Source organism: Pararge aegeria, chromosome 20 (assembly GCF_905163445.1).
Source record: "Pararge aegeria chromosome 20, ilParAegt1.1, whole genome shotgun sequence".
Classification (NCBI taxonomy): Eukaryota; Metazoa; Arthropoda; class Insecta; order Lepidoptera; family Nymphalidae; genus Pararge; species Pararge aegeria.
Window position 1 is genome coordinate 7652474 of NC_053199.1, and position 16244 is coordinate 7668717.

Sequence of the window (16244 nt, forward strand, 5' to 3'; positions counted from 1 at the left end):
ATTAAAGATAAGAGCTATATAAACGGCTGATTATTATTTATGTCATTATTTTTGTATGGCTTGGATCCAGTCGTAAATTATTAAAATTTAATGTTTTCTCAATATTGTGGCATTTTCTTGTTTTAAAATATGTATTATAAAACAGAAAATGCTTTATATTTTTACATATACGCCTGGATCGAAATCAATATGTTAAGATTGAATGTATGTGCCAGTGCCTAATGATAAACTAAGGCTTTAAATGTACCTAATTAATTAATTAACACTGACTCGATTTCAGTGGTGTTCATCTTTTTGCCTTTGATATTTGAATCCCATTTCACTTTGAATTACGACCTTGGATTGGCTTTTTTGTGTGCCAAAGCAGCAATCTGCACTTTGCCAATTTCTGTATTGAAATGCCTACAAATGGGATTAAAAAAAGATGTATACATATATGCACAATAATCTTTGTGTTCGAATAGTAGACGTATTGTATGTAGACTTAGTGGTATTTGAAGAAACTAAGCCAGAGTAGTGGCAGTTAGCATTGCTAACTACTCTGGCTATAAACTAATTTGATTAAACCCCTATATTTAATTGGCGTATAAGTGGAAATTGCAATAAATTTATATACAAATTTGTAAGTTGAGTTCAGGGCGGCCACAAATATTGGAGGATACATAGGAAAGTAACTTTAGTTATCTTTAATTTTGCCCAAACTCCAAACCTTGTAATTTTTCCATACACGCAAGGCTTCGATGTGGGATATAAAGATATGTTTGCATTAAAACAAATTTTATTGTTACCGAGCCAGTAAAATACATTAAGTATCCATTATTAATGTGTGACTAACAAAGAATTTTGGTTATTGTAATTGTATTGCCTTTTGGTTCTACTATTTTATATATTTTGATTTATAGGATTTTCTTTTGATTATATTTACATTTTCTTCGAATTGGTATATTTTATTTAAGGTATGAATTTAGTGCACAATGAATGTTTACAAATTTTATAAATATACAAATAGTAATTAAAATATTTAAATAATTAGTAATACATTGAATATTATTATTATTGTATAATATTAGAGATTTTTTTTACCTTTTTTGACTAGTAAGTTTGAAACAGGTTCTGTATCTTTTGAAATAGGTTTTATTTTATACCAGAGATCTTAAAAAGCCGCGGAGCGTTTGTTTTTTTGCTCTTCCCCAAATTCATGCTTTATAAGAATGTGTTTATGTTACATTCGAGCCCCTAATCGGCTAGTCCAAGTTGTGAATTATATGTTATAAAAATATTTACTCTGTTTTTATTTTACCTTACGCGCTGTTCGCTTACTACACTCTAATTTGTAAGATATCAATATAGAAATCTCAAGTTGTGAATAAACTTAATGCTTCAGTATTAGCATTTTTATAAATTTTATGTGCATGTTACTATAAATTTTAAATAAACTATTAATTATTTAACGACAGGTTTTTTATTTCTTAAAATTATTTAACAAAGAACTATTCTCACCCGCCGCTTATTTTCAGCCACCGGCAATGCTGCTTTTGTTTGGTGCGCTTTTTAATTTATAATTCAATGCTCAAATATTATTTTTCTCCAATTAGAAGATGGGCGATATAGAATTAATGATGTGTCTGTGTGATCTGTTTGTAGAAATTATATCCGGCCACTTCCATAGTTCTTGGATGTGAACTGATAAAATTTCTACAAAAAGCCGCAGCTGAGATCGACAAAAGGCGTAAATTTGCCTCTCTGATAAGAGTTAAATAATATTCTTAGACCCGTTTGCCGTGAAAACCCTGGGGCCATGGAGCCCAAGTTAAAAAAAAATCTTACGGTTGGTTATAACGCGGTTAATTGCCTCTTCTGGTGACGCAAGGGCTGCATCATTTTTTGCGCAAAGGATCAGCCTGGCTGTTCAGCGCGGAAATGCAGCCAGCACTCTTGACACCATTACACGCGGGCATGACCTTTACACTAATATTTGTAACATGAGAACTTAAAATAAAAATTACTACAGAATATTTTTTTTTAATTCCCAGTCTAAATCGCTTTTTGGTACGCTTTTTCCGGTAGAAAAAAAAAGAGAAGTAGTATCGACAAACTCAATAAACAAGAACGCATAAGCAGCCTACTGCTCAAATAAGAAATATTTGTCTTTGACATTTCTTCTAAGGTATCCCTAGGCATAATTATATGATTAACTTAGTTATTTTGCGATTTTTTACGAGTTAGGTTGGCGCTTTGCGTTATTACTCAAGTTGTCTCGTGTATTCTTAACGGAAATAGAAACAAATATTTGATGAAAGAATCTTTATTTTTTTTCCTTCACAAAATAAAAACATCAGTGTATTGAGCATTTTCAGTAAAAAAAAAAAGAGATAAGATTTCGAATTTGAAAACAATGTAAAGTACACTACAACAGTAAGTTGAATTCATACCCAGTTACAATATACTTAGGTGCTTTTTGACATTTACACATTTTATTTCCTCCCATGATGTAAAATTCTACACAAAACATGTAACATTCATTAATACATATTATGTTACAAAAAAATAAAACTACTTAGCTGGGATAATAACTACAGCTTTTTACAGTGTAAAATATACATTTTAGAAAAATAAAACAGTGTTAACAATTTTTTTTACATGCATTTTATACATATAATATATATATATATATCTTGTTTAATTGTTTTAAATCAATTATTGACTGCTCCCAATAACTGATTAGAAAATAACATAACTTATACAGGAAATGATGTTTGTAGTGAAAACCAATACATGATGTATTTCTAGAATATTAAATAGAAGTGACATGATGCAAATGTTGGTCGGTCCTACTTGTTTTATGTGTAACAAATTTTTTATTTGTATAATGACCAAAATGGATTGAGTTATGACATGTGTCTGCAATAATGGCTTGCATTTGCTTTAACATTTCATATGTTTCTTTAATTAAGATCTCTTATCTCACAAGACAATAAAATCCTGAGTAGTTTGTTTCGTTGTCAGTCTGGATGTCTGTTAATTACATTTGACTTTTATGAAGGAAAAATAATGAAGTATTTATTGCTGACATATTGTCTAATATATGTTATATGTAAAGAGCTTTGATTTTAATGATTGCTTACCTCAATGATAATTGAAACAAAACCATTTTAATGAAGATTGCCCTAAATGAAAAAAAAAAGTACTACCTTGCTAAGTTTTTGCTTCATGTTATGATAAAAATAAAGAAGTAAATTACTAAAGGGCGAACATTTAAGAATCTGTACCATAGGTTTCATCAGGTACTACTTCACTGTGTTTGCGTTACAACATTTAAGTATAGAATCGTAATGTTTACACACGAATTTTGTGCTTAATGGTCATAGACATGATCGTAACAATATGGTAGACACTAAAATGTCTCGGTGTCGCTCTAGCGAGTTACGTACTGGTGTAAAATTCCCCGAAACGTTTGGATATCGAAAGTCCCTATTTGTATTCCTGTAATTTATGATTAGGTTTCCCCTCGCGCATCGGAACCAGTCGCGCGGGCGCTCGTCGCTGCGGTCGCGTCGGACCCGCCGCCGCGCCGGGACTCTCGCTGTCTACTCCCGCGGCCGGAGCGCGGTGGTGGGCGGTGCGCGTCGGCGTCTCTCGTCAGTACCGTGGCTTGCTCCCCGGAGCCCGGAGGAGTGAGTCGGCCGTGCGGCTGACGGCGTCTCTCAGTACTGGCTGCAGCGCGCGCGGAATCCGCCCTGGTACGTGGAGTCTTGCGACAGCAGCCCGTCCGGCTGCGACGGGCAGTCGGGCGCCGCGGACTCCTGGCTGAAGTCGGGCTGCGACGCGCCTTGCGACAGCGACAGCGGCGGCTGCTGCGACAGCGGCTCCTGCGACAGTCGTGGTGGACGGCGCCGTGCGCCGCGCGCCCCGTTCACGGGTAGGCGCTGCGGGCCGCGATGCGCCGCAAAGGCCGCGTGCGGCACGGGCGCGTGCAGCATGGCGGCGCGCTCGGGTCCCACATAGGCCAGCGGGTCGCGCAGCGGTCGCGCGCGGTCGTACACCGAGCCGGGCACCATGGCCTCGCGCGCGTCGAACATGGACGTGGACATGAAGTGCGAGCCGGGGTTCTGCGCGTTCACCAGCTTCTTGGGCTTCGCGAACTGAATCGCAGATTCTTTCAGGTTGGACAGCGGCCCCTCGGTGAGCACCCGCCGTTCCTTGTAGAACGCGAGCAGATGGTTCCATAGCGGCTGTTTGCTGAGCACCTTAGGGTTGCCGACGACGATCAGGCCGTACTTGGCGCGAGTAAGCGCGACGTTCAATCGACGGGGATCGCTCAGGAATCCGATTCCCTGGTGTTCGTTCGAGCGAACGCAAGACATTATTATGATATCCTTCTCTCTGCCCTGGAAGGCGTCCACGCTGGCCACTTCTATTTCCTGATACAGTTTGGCGTGCAAGCTGCCCTGATACTGCATGTGTTGAACCAAATAAGATCGTTGTCCTTCGTAGGGAGTTATGATTCCGATCTGTTCGGGGCGGACGCCAGCTTTCAAGAAGCGAGTTGTGAGCTTTTCGACATTAGCGGCCTCCGTTCGGTTCAAATAAGACGTTCCCGATCCCGCGATTTCCTCCTGCCCTTGGGTGACATAAAAGAACATTGGCCTGTCAGGTCGCGGCCAGGGAAAATCGATTTTGTGCAGACGCCGCTCCTCTGCGCTCACACCATTCTGAAGCGAGCCCTCGTAGAAGAAATCGGATGGAAAACGCGACAGCTCTGGGTGCATACGATACTGCACTTCTAGCCTAAAAGGACGAATTCCGAGGACTACCAGACGCTCGAAAAGGCTCTGGCTGAGGCCAGCTTTAGCGGCTTTCTTGCACATAACCACCGGACCCAGCTGGCAATGATCGCCGACCAGAATGAGTTGCCTCGCACCAAGTACGACTGGGACCATGCACTCTGGCTCAGTGGACTGCATGCCTTCGTCGATCAGGATGGATTGGAAGCGCATCCGAGCCACTCTCGGGTCTCCTGCGCCAACGCACGTGGTACAAACGACATCAGCAGCATCCAGGAGACGTCTCTCTGCGGCGCGCCGGAGTGCACGATAACGTCTTTCGTCTGCAGCGGACAATTCCCCAGCTTCTTCCTTCAGTCTCGTCAGCTTGCGCAGTTCGCTATCGGCCGATCCCAGGGCACGCGCTTGTTCGTGTAGCGCCAGAAAAGACACTGACGACTCCATAGCTTCGCGGGACTTGGCGCAAAGTCGCACTACCTTCAGGCCCGTTCTGTGGATTTTCTCCGTCAACTGGTCCACAGCTGTGTTAGACGGCGCGCATACCAGAACTGGTCCGCCATTTTGACGCACAAGTTGGTATACAATTGTTGCAGATGTAACGGTTTTACCAGTTCCGGGTGGGCCCTGGATCAAGGACAATGGACGCTGCAGGGCATGTTTGACTGCATATACCTGTAAATGAATTGTTCTTTTAAAGAATATTCTATAATACCAACTTTAATATTTAAAAAAACCTGATTAAAATGTGCTTAAAAGTAACAAAAATAATATTGTGCTAAATAGCAGTTTCTTTGCAGAGCGAATCTGGAAACGTAACTTTCGCTTGTTGCTTCATATCAATCATTATCATATTTATATGATGGTGGTAGGTATTTCAAATAAATATATTACAAGAAGTTCTTATTTTATTTTATGTCCAAACATAGGATATGTTACACCAATCTTGGTAAGTTTAATATTAAGATAACACATATTATTAATGTTGTTGTATTTGGCAAAAGTAAATGATTTCGATAATGTAAGGAATATTAACAGATATGAATTTTTAATGAAATTATTATGCATCTAACTAGAAACATTTCTCTCAACTTATTAGGAGTTTTTAATTTACAAAAATTCAAACGCTAATAAAATAGTACCTGCGATCTATTTAAGTCCGGTAGGTTGGGCGCGCTGAAGTGTTTGGGCAGATGCACGCGGAAAAGAACTTCTTCCACCTCGTGGCCCAACAGGCGACGGTAGATGTAGCCCGATACAGACGAGTCGTCCACCGCGAATTTACGTAGCGCCAACTGCATTCTGAAACAGCGTCAAAACTAATGAGACTGCCCCCGGACGTCCTGGAGTCTGTTATAACCTTTGGTATGTAAACAAATTACCTGATGCTAAGTGCGAAGATGCTAAAGATCAGCACTTTCCAAATAAACTTAGACTAGCTAAGTGAGCCCTTGACTTCCCATACCTGATGGGAACTGATTATGCAGTCTAAGATGGTAACAGGCTAACCTTTAATGGGTTTGGCAGTACTATAATATAAAAAGTTAAAAAGTGACTCTATTATGAATTTTGAATTTAAAAAAAAACATCTTGTCCTGCACGATAAGACAAATAAGAAACAACAGTATATTTAGAATTTTACTTTATCACCTACTTTAAAGTAAAAAAAACTTGAACTGAAATTGGCTGTCATAATGCTAAATACCTGTCAAAAGATGTGCTCTTCCATATGAAGTCCACAACAAAGTTGGAGGTGCAATCGAGGGGTGCACCAGCCCCACTCTTCAGCTCAAGGCCAACATCATCACCATAGTTATCAGGCACTTTGATCACATGTCCAACTCCGGACCACGCTTTGTGCAGTTCGCCTACATATCTGGAAGTAACATATCAAAATTAAGCAGTTCTGTGGGGGATAACAAGTTCAAGAGCATTATCATCTGTTGGTGATGCAGTATTAGGCTGAGATATACATATATACATATAGTACATTGACTTAGCCCAGTCAGAGTTAGTTAATAGTTTCTTTGAAATCTTTACTGCAACATCTTTGTTTAGTGTTACAAGACAGATTTATGTCACACAAACAAACAAATTTAGGATCTTAGAAAGTCAATATGCATTTATTATGTTTTAAATATGATTGTATAAGCAAAACTTATGAAGATCTTCTGCAGTATAGTATCCTAACCTTGTTTAAGTAGATATAACAAGCATATAAGTTACCTGGGAATCAATTAAATATTTCTTACCTCAGTCTCAACTCATCTCCATGCATTAATTTCATGTCACTATCAGTCTTTGCCAAAGTGAAATAGGCAATAGTTTTTTTATTGAGCCCCACATCCCAGCGCACTTCAATCCCTTCTTGAGTTTGGGACTCCTTGAGCCTTTTGTCATAATCAGCTTCCAATTTTACAAGTGGACCAAATATGTTCTGGTATTGGTACCCATCTTCATATCTGTAAGGAAAAAAACGTAACTGCTTGAAAAATTTGTTCATGTCTACTCAAGGAACCTCTTTGGTGCCCATAACATTGTCTGCTATTATTTCAGTTTTTACCATTATCAACTTAAAAAAAAACTGCTCTTGATAAGACTTTTATATTTAGAATATTAGTATGTATTTCTGCATACTCATAGGATTTACCTTAATAGAACTTGGTGAGGCTCTTCATCCACACCAGGCTTCTCCAAATCTTGAAAAGTAGCATCCACATTGTCGCGCCAAAGCTCTTCCAGGCGTCCAATCTGCTGAGGTGTGACCTAGAACATGATAATAAACAGACAAATTTTAGTTTCCGTTGTTAAACTCACTTTTTAATTACTGTTTTTAAAAGTCATTCAGGGTCATTCAAATTAGCAGGAATTTTATGACTAAAGCCAATTTCGATAAAACAAGTTCCCAGTCTAGTTAATTGTTACTCTGTCCTATATGGAGCTTATTTTTTAATTTAAATGGAGTTAAGGAATAACAAAAAATGTATATACCTGTCTTGCTCGCATTTGCTCTGCCTCTGAAGGTACTTTAACAAGCCAGGACAAGAAAGCGCGATCCGCTGAAAAAAATATTAAATGAATAAAACAGATTAAATTGTGTTAACCAACAAACCGAATATTATTTGCCCAAGCATTATTATGAAAATAAATGAAATTGAGTATTATTAATTTATTATCTGTGTTTATTACAGTTTTTTACAAATGCTGTGGTAATGGTTTATTTTCCTGGTTTAGAAAGTAGCCTGTGTTATTCTCGCTGCTTTAACTAATTCTATGCATAGAATGTAGTAAATTAGATGCTTAGTTTAGTTAACACACTTTCACATTACTAATAGTAACAATAAGGGTTATCCATTTTCCCATTCTAATTAGAAATCCTTCACATAAAACTGCATTGTTACTAACTATTATGTTAGATTGCAGCCAAACACTAACTTGTTAATAAGGTTATAGTTCTTATACTTACAAATTAAAGGCTTCCATTGCTCTTGATCCCAGTTCATATCTTTCAGGGAACTTTGTGCAGCACATGGCTGGCTGAAATTGGAATTGTAAATTTAATTAAGTATTTTCACTCATTGTTTTACAATATTGACAGAAGATTGAAATGTGGTGATATAAACTTGGTTTATTATAAAAGTTTTCCTCATATTTTTTTTTTTGCAAACTATTTATACCTTTGTCCTAAATTCAACCTTGAAATATTAAACTCAAGCAGTAAGGATATCTGATGTTTGTAAGTGTTTACCTTCAAACAATACTAAAACTACTTAAAAAAATAAGTTTAGATGAAGAGAACTAAGTAATTGGAGTTGGAACTCAAGCATAAAACTTAGTTATAATTTTCCTTTAAATTTAAAATAAAAAGCTCACTCCTTTTCCTTTTCAAAGCTTTAGCTTTAAAATAGTTTAAAGAATATAAGTACTATCCTAGCTGTTCTTACATTGTATAATAAATTACCTTGATCAGTTCCGAGAATAAATTAAATTATGCTTATCATCAACCACTTCATATGGAGTGTATTATAAGGTGCTGCACAAACATACACATTTTATGTTAACTACACAGGCCATTAAAGGAAATCGGTAGATTGTATGTCTTTAACTCAACAATGATAGCACCTACAATAACACCTTTGTTTCTGGATTTAAGTTTCTCTCAAAAGACAGAGACTTAGAGTTTAAAACCTGAAATATTCTCTAATGCAGGAGTTACAGGGATTAAAAATTATTAGCACTTATTAGGATAATAATAATTAGGACCAGCAGCTTAAAGTGCACACAGAGTCACATGAGTGAGCAATGCCACTATCTAAAACAAAAACAAATTACTACTGATCCTGAGAATTGCCAGGAAACCCAATACCCAAAATTTTTGGTATATGTTAATAAAATATTTACTATTTTTTTTTTCCTCATCATATTTGTAGAAAAAAGTGTCAGTATTTGTGCAGCACCTTAACTGTTGTTATTTTGTAGAACCCAAGAGATTCAGATTATTTTGAAACAATTTCTAACTTACCGACACAGAAGAACAACAACAGAATCTGCTTTTGCTGGAATAAATCCCAGAACAAATACATTCCGGGCACCACATGAATAACATTCAAGCAAGGTTTCCCCAAGAGGTCCATCACGGTGTAAAGCTGCTTCCTTATGCTTGGCCCTCACCAGATGGTTAATAATATGTGATCCAGAGGTGTTACCCCTTCCATTGCAGAACCTGTAACAAATTTGATAAAGAATAAAATAACTGCACATTTATCCTCCAACAAGTTTCAGTAATAATAAATTATCTTATCCTTTCTACCTCTAGATAGTTTCTGAATAGTTTAAGATTCTCACTGAATAATTTGTGCATAATATTATCTAGGGGAGGAAATTGAGTCTATGCAGCATTTGCTTCGTTAATGCAATGGGTCAGCTAGAAAGCTAACCTTTTTTGGGAGTCCTCAAACATAAAATGCACTCGAGCTCTTAGAATAGGTATTTGAAGTTATTTAGGGTTAGGAAGACTAACAATGGGACAAGTACAACAGATCTTAAAGGGTTTAAGTGCATTCTCCAAAGCGAGCCTTGATGATTGAGCGATGACATAGATGGTCTTAGAAAAACTTTAGCCTTTTTATTACTATTATATAATTTAAAAACTACATTTTAACTTATTAGAAAGAAGTTACATTCTATATTAGTTATACAGCCTTAAAACCAAGCAGACATATCATTGTAATACAAAAATATATTTGGAACGGTAATTATTTATTTAACTTTCAAATATATGTAAATTTACTTACCACTTGTTACAGATATTGCACATAACGACCGTGGAGGGGTCATGAATGCCGCAGTATTTGCATGCATGATCAGGCAGTTCCTTGCTGCTGTACAAGGCTTCATCTTCTTCCTCAAACTGCAACTCTGCTATAGCATTAGCAACACTCGAAACTTTGGAACTTAGGTCTGATCGCCCTAGACCATTTACCTATATTTTAATAACCGATTAGTTTAGTAGTCCAAAACGTTTACAATTTTCTAATTAGGTTATGCAAATAAACGTTTCCTCACCTGGTTGGATGTAGTCAAACCATGGTCGTGTTGAGACGCGGGTGTTTGGCTCTGAGACGGGATAGTGAAATCGGTAAATTCAAACTCGGACCCCTGGGTGTCAGCACCGATTAGATCAGCCTCTTCAGTCTCCAGGAATGTTAGCGTTTGAGAACTCGGACCATACGCGTCGACACTCATTGTGATGTAATATTTATTTACGGTGAAAGAAACAACGAAAATAGGTCAAAAAGCAAATAGCACTGTACATCAAATGATAATCCCATAACAATCGAACACTATAGTACAATTTGCTATGAATGATGTTGACGATTACGAAAAATCGCCATGTTAGCACATGGTTTGTTTCCGTTTACAAATTTATTAATTTTATTCGATAGTTATTGGGAAATCCAAACTTGAGAGTCCAATGAACCAATTAAAATGCGAAATTAATTATTGCCACCAATGACGTGCTAGAAAATATGTAATAATAGACAAATTATATTTTTGGTGTCACAGACAATGTAGTTTCAATAAAATTTATATTATGCAGATAAGAAATCTACTTCTATATCTATGGCAATTGATAATTGATGGACCATAGGTAAATTTCTTCTACCAATATAATATTACTTTAATGTGGCAGACTGTAACGTATAGATTGTACATTACTACAAAACGATAAATCGCATTTTTCATACGGTTTTCACCAATGGACAGAGGAATAATTACATGTGTAGTTTTCCATAGGTTATATGAAGATTTTCAAAGATTTTGGAAATTATTTAACTATATAATGAGATCTTAAGTATTGACAAAGATTTTATAACAATAAAGCCCTTATTTCCTAAATATTTTACAAATGGTATCTAGATAAATAAATATAGGAAAGAGAAAGTTGCATAAACAGGTTTTCTTAACTAAGCTGAAGTTTTTATTATTAATTATTCTGTGACTTGAGTTTCATAAATATATTTACAAGTAAAACATTTACGTATTTACATCAAAAAAACGATATCAATGCAGTTCCAGTACCTCTCTTTAATCATTTTATAATGTTGTTGCAATTAAGTAGCTAAAATTTAAAAGGCACAAGAAAAAGGTAAAATAACGTGTACGTAAATTTTTATTAATAATAATGCGTACATAAACGAATAGAAGACATAAACTTACTGTAAAGATGTGAATAAAATAAAATTAATACACATTTATTAAAAAAAATAATATTAAATTACATTAAATCTTATTTAATATTAATTAATTTTTATTTTTAAATAAAGGCACTCTAAAAAAACAATCTAGTTTAAAAAATTCAATATCAGTGATAAGAAAGTCCACGAGGCTATATTATGACGTGAATACATTTTTTGCTTAAATTAGTCGAACACAACCTACTAGAGATTTACCGAGTACATGTTTCGCTGAGAAACCGAGTAAGTACCTAGTTTGACTCTGTTTCATTCAAATTGCATTTCGAGTACCTCGCTAATATGTGAAAACCCAAACCGGGCGGTTTGGGTTTTCACATATTAGCGCGAAACAAGTTTTGAGTTTATTCAGGCACCGCAAAAAGGGTTGCGAGCACGCGGGCTCTCGGCTCCTGCTTCAAGTTTCTTTTATGAAGGTTTAGCACGTCTCGTATACAGGTCCCAAGTGTCTTATAAGCAAGTTAAGTACATCATACAGGAAGCAAGTGTCGTTTATGCCAGGGTAGTACGCCTCCCATACAGGTCGCATAGGCATGCCAGTTAAATACGTCTCGTATATAAGTGGCACGTTTATTTTATGCAAGATTATTACTTCTCGTACATACAGGTTGCAAGTGTTTTTTTGAGCAAGTTTAGTAGGTCTCGTATAAAGGTCACAAGTGTCTTATATGCAAGTTTAGTATATCTCGGATACAGGTCACTAGTGTCTTTTATGCAAGTTTAGTACGTTTCATATACAGTGCGCAAGTGTCTTTTACTCTAGTTTAATACGTCTCCTAAACAGGTCGCTAGTGTCTTTTATGCAAGATTAGTAGGTACGTCCCATATTCAGGAAGCAAGTTTGTTTGGTACAAGTTAAGTACGTCTCGTATATGGCAGCAAGTATCGTTTATACAAGTTTAGTTCATTTATTATACAGTACCTTTCCCAAACCGGGTAGGTATTCGGTTCGGGTTTCACATTAGCGCGAAACAAGTTTTAAGTTTATTCAGGCACCGCAAAAAGGGTTGCGAGCACGCGGGCTCTCGGCTCCTGCTTCAAGTTTCAATTCAATTCAATTCAATTCAATTCAATTTTATTTATTTGCTGATACAGGTAAATAGGTGTTACGCGAAAAAATATATGCAGATCTTAACTGTACCACGCCAAATGGCATGCAAAATATTTTCAGGGTAGTGTTTAAAATTTTAAATTGTTACTACTAGGTACAATTAAAATATTGGCAACTACAATGTTTATAATAACACAATACAATTAATAAAATAATAAATTACAAATAAGTTTATATGGGCACATGTCAAAGAAATACAAATAAATTAATAATCACTAACAAATGTTGTTTTCTTTTATGAAAGTTTAGTACGTCTCGTATACAGGTCCCAAGTGTCTTAAAAGCAAGTTAAGTACATCATACAGGAAGCAAGTGTCGTTTATGCCAGGGTAGTACGCCTCACATACACGTCGCTAGTCTCTTTTATGCAAGTTTATAACGTTTCGTATAAATGTAGCAAGTGTCGTTCATACCAGTTAAGTACGTCTCGTATGTAAGTGGCACGTTTATTTTATGCAAGATTATTACTTCTCCTACATACAGGTTGCAAGTGTTTTTTGAGAAAGTTTAGTACGTCTCGTATACAGGTCACAAGTGTCTTTTATTCAAATATATATAATACGACTCGTAAAGCGGTCGCATAATATGTGTTTTATGCAAGTTTAGTACGTCTCGTATCCAGTACGCCAGTGTCTTTTATTCAAGATTGATAAGCCTCGGATACAGTTCGCAAGTGGCTTTTATGCAAGTTTAGTACGTCTCGTATACGGTGCGAAAGTGTCTTTTATTCTAGTTTAATACGTCTCGTATACAGGTCGCTTGTCTTTTATGCAAGTTTAGTACATGCCGTATACATGTCGCAAGTTTATTTCGTCTCGCATACAGGACACAACTGTCTTTTATGCAAGTTTAATACGTCTCGTATACTGGTCGGTAAAATATTTATGCAAGTTTAGTTTAGAAATTGCGACGGGTATAATTTAGAGATGTGATTATGAATTTTGCCAACTAGCCGATTAGTCTGTTGTAAAGACTAGACGACTAAGTCGATCTCGGTTTCGAGGATTTAAATACATTTTCATGTTAGAACATTATTCTTCTACTTTACGATGAAACTAAATCTGAAATAGGTACGAAGAGGATGAGTGCAGCAGCAATTTCAGTCACTACTGACTTGGACAAATATAATTGTAACAAAGAATGTATTTTGAGTTTCACAGCTGGATAGTTTTAAATATCATGAGGCAAATATGTCATTTATAATACTGCATTTCTAAAGAATATAATTGTTTGGTTAACTATGTATCCCTAATTCGCAGGAACAGGAATAACTATCAGACCAAGCCACAGCGAGAGGTGGCCGGGTACAGCTTTATACTTAGTTATAAGTAATTTATAAACCTCTATCTTGACTATATTTTACACCGTACATTATTCAGTAGTTTTATTTGTATGAACCTTTATTCTTGCAACAAAAAAAAACATGCACTTGTTTATGATGTAACTTAACAGGATAATTCCTGTTTTGAATGTAAGCCTCAGATTCCAATACCATTAGTAAGTGCCAGTCGCTAACCACGTGGCGCCGATTAAAAAATATAGAGCAATGATCTTTTGGCGTCATATTGCTGAATGATAGTCACGACTATTATTACGATCATTTTGATAATTCATCCATACTAATATAACATTTAAAAGGTAAATTTGTTTGTTTGTTTTGCCTTCCTTCACGTGACTTTTGGAATAGAGTTAGAAGATATAACGCAGAGTAGTAGTTTTAATCCAGGAAAACCACTGGATTGGTTGAAAACCGTGATAAACCTGAATGAACAATGCGGGTAGCCGCTAGTCAAATTATAAATGGAGTATGGTACGTGTAAGTATAATAATGAATTTGAGCTTTTAATTTAGATACATAGATAGATAAAGTCTTTATTGCACAAATTAAAGAAATAAAAAAACAATAAAAATATATATAAGATGCATAAAGGCAGTCTTATCGCTTCTTTTTTTTTTTTTTAATTTAGGTCGGATAAACGAACGAAAAAACATTTCGTTCACTGGGTTGAGCATTTGGTATACATATTCCTGATTTCATAATAAAAAATTAAATAAATGTATGTAGTATTTTTTAGTAGGTGGGGGGGGGGGGGGGGGGGTTGTTTAGTTATATCCATGTAACTAACAAATACCTAACCTGAAATTCCTTAATTTTTCATATTATGTCCACGTTACTCGGTACTTTACACAGTTTACAGTTGTGTGTTGAAATATGTTGAAAAAAGTTCCATCCATTTTTCTTTAACCGCTTACGCAGAAGGTCTCAAAAGGAAAAAGAACCCTGATTTCGAAACAATCTTCATTGGTTCTATGCTCCTATTGGTCTTAGCGTAATGATATACAGTGGCGTGCACTTCATACAAGCACCTGTTGTGCTTGTATGCACTGCATACCCTAAAATTTTTGTATAACTCATAAAGAGGCCGGATTTTATACCATTTTCCTTCTTTATGCATACCCTAGTCAAAAACCCTGCGCACGCCACTGATGATATATAGCTATATTTTCACGCTAAGACCAATAGGATAGTCGATATAGTCGATAAATGGGCTATCCAATACTGAAACAGATTTTCAAATCGGACAATTAGTTCCTGAGATAATCGCGTTCAAGTAAACAAACACACTTTATATATAGTATAAGGTTAAAGCAATTTAACAACGAAGCAAAACATCGTGAGGAAACCTGGATGCCTGAGGGTAGTGGCGTGCATAGGGTTTTTGACCAGGGTATGCATAAAGAAGGAAGGTGCCATAAAATTGAAAAATCCTTCGCATTTATGAATCATACAAAAATTTTAGGAATGTATGAAGTGCACGCCACTGCCTTAGGGTTGTTCATAAAGTTCTCAGAGGCGTGTGAAGTCTAACAATCCGCACTTGGCCAGCCTGGTCGACTACAGCCTTAATTGTTCGTATTTACATATAACGTGAAAGAAGAATAAAAGGAGGTTTATAGTTTTTTTCAAAGCACGTAAATTTTCAGCATATAGCTATAGATGAAAATGGATTTTATTTTTAAGTATTTGTCAAGTTTGACAGTCAAAATGTTAAAATACATTGGGGATAAAAGTTTACCTGTTAGTACCCACTAAACTCGGGAAATACCTGTCGGATGCGAAAAAACATTTAATAATTTATAACCCACAGAAAGAGTAAGGCAGGTACCCTATGTCCCTATGTCCCTATGTCCATCTTAGGGATTTAAGCTATTAAATCCCTAAGATGGACATAGGGATTTAATAGCTTAAATACACAATATATTATATATTGTATAATTTCATGATACTTAATAGATTAGTAGTTCAGACGTGAAAGCGTAGCAAATAAACAAATGAACTCACATTGCCATTTATAATATTAGTTGAATTACTAAGCAAAGTGTGACCGCGGAAACCAGATAGAAAATAAAATAAAACCACCAAAACCCTTTTTCCGATCGCGGCTACTGGGGCAGTGGTAATCTTGGCGACTCGGCTATTTGCGTTCTATCCGAAAAGTTGGCAGAGATTTTAGAATATGGGTCATCTATCGACAGCGTTGTAGGCTTTTGAACTTTAGGTATAAACTTTAACTGTCGTAAATGTCATTGGAGTGT

The 16244-nt window shown here is 36.3% G+C and overlaps 1 protein-coding gene across 1 annotated transcript; it reads right to left on the minus strand.

The window, feature by feature from the left end:
- Positions 1 to 2313: 2313 nt before the first annotated feature.
- On the minus strand, positions 2314 to 10752 carry LOC120632550 (regulator of nonsense transcripts 1). Its single transcript, XM_039902412.1, has 10 exons — positions 10347 to 10752; positions 10076 to 10263; positions 9304 to 9504; positions 8248 to 8318; positions 7773 to 7840; positions 7432 to 7547; positions 7034 to 7243; positions 6487 to 6657; positions 5924 to 6083; positions 2314 to 5456 (listed from the first exon to the last, which is right to left on the minus strand). The coding sequence occupies exons 1-10, from the start codon at positions 10524 to 10526 to the stop codon at positions 3705 to 3707; spliced, it is 3117 nt and encodes a 1038-aa protein (XP_039758346.1). The 5' UTR covers positions 10527 to 10752; the 3' UTR covers positions 2314 to 3704.
- Positions 10753 to 16244: the final 5492 nt, after the last annotated feature.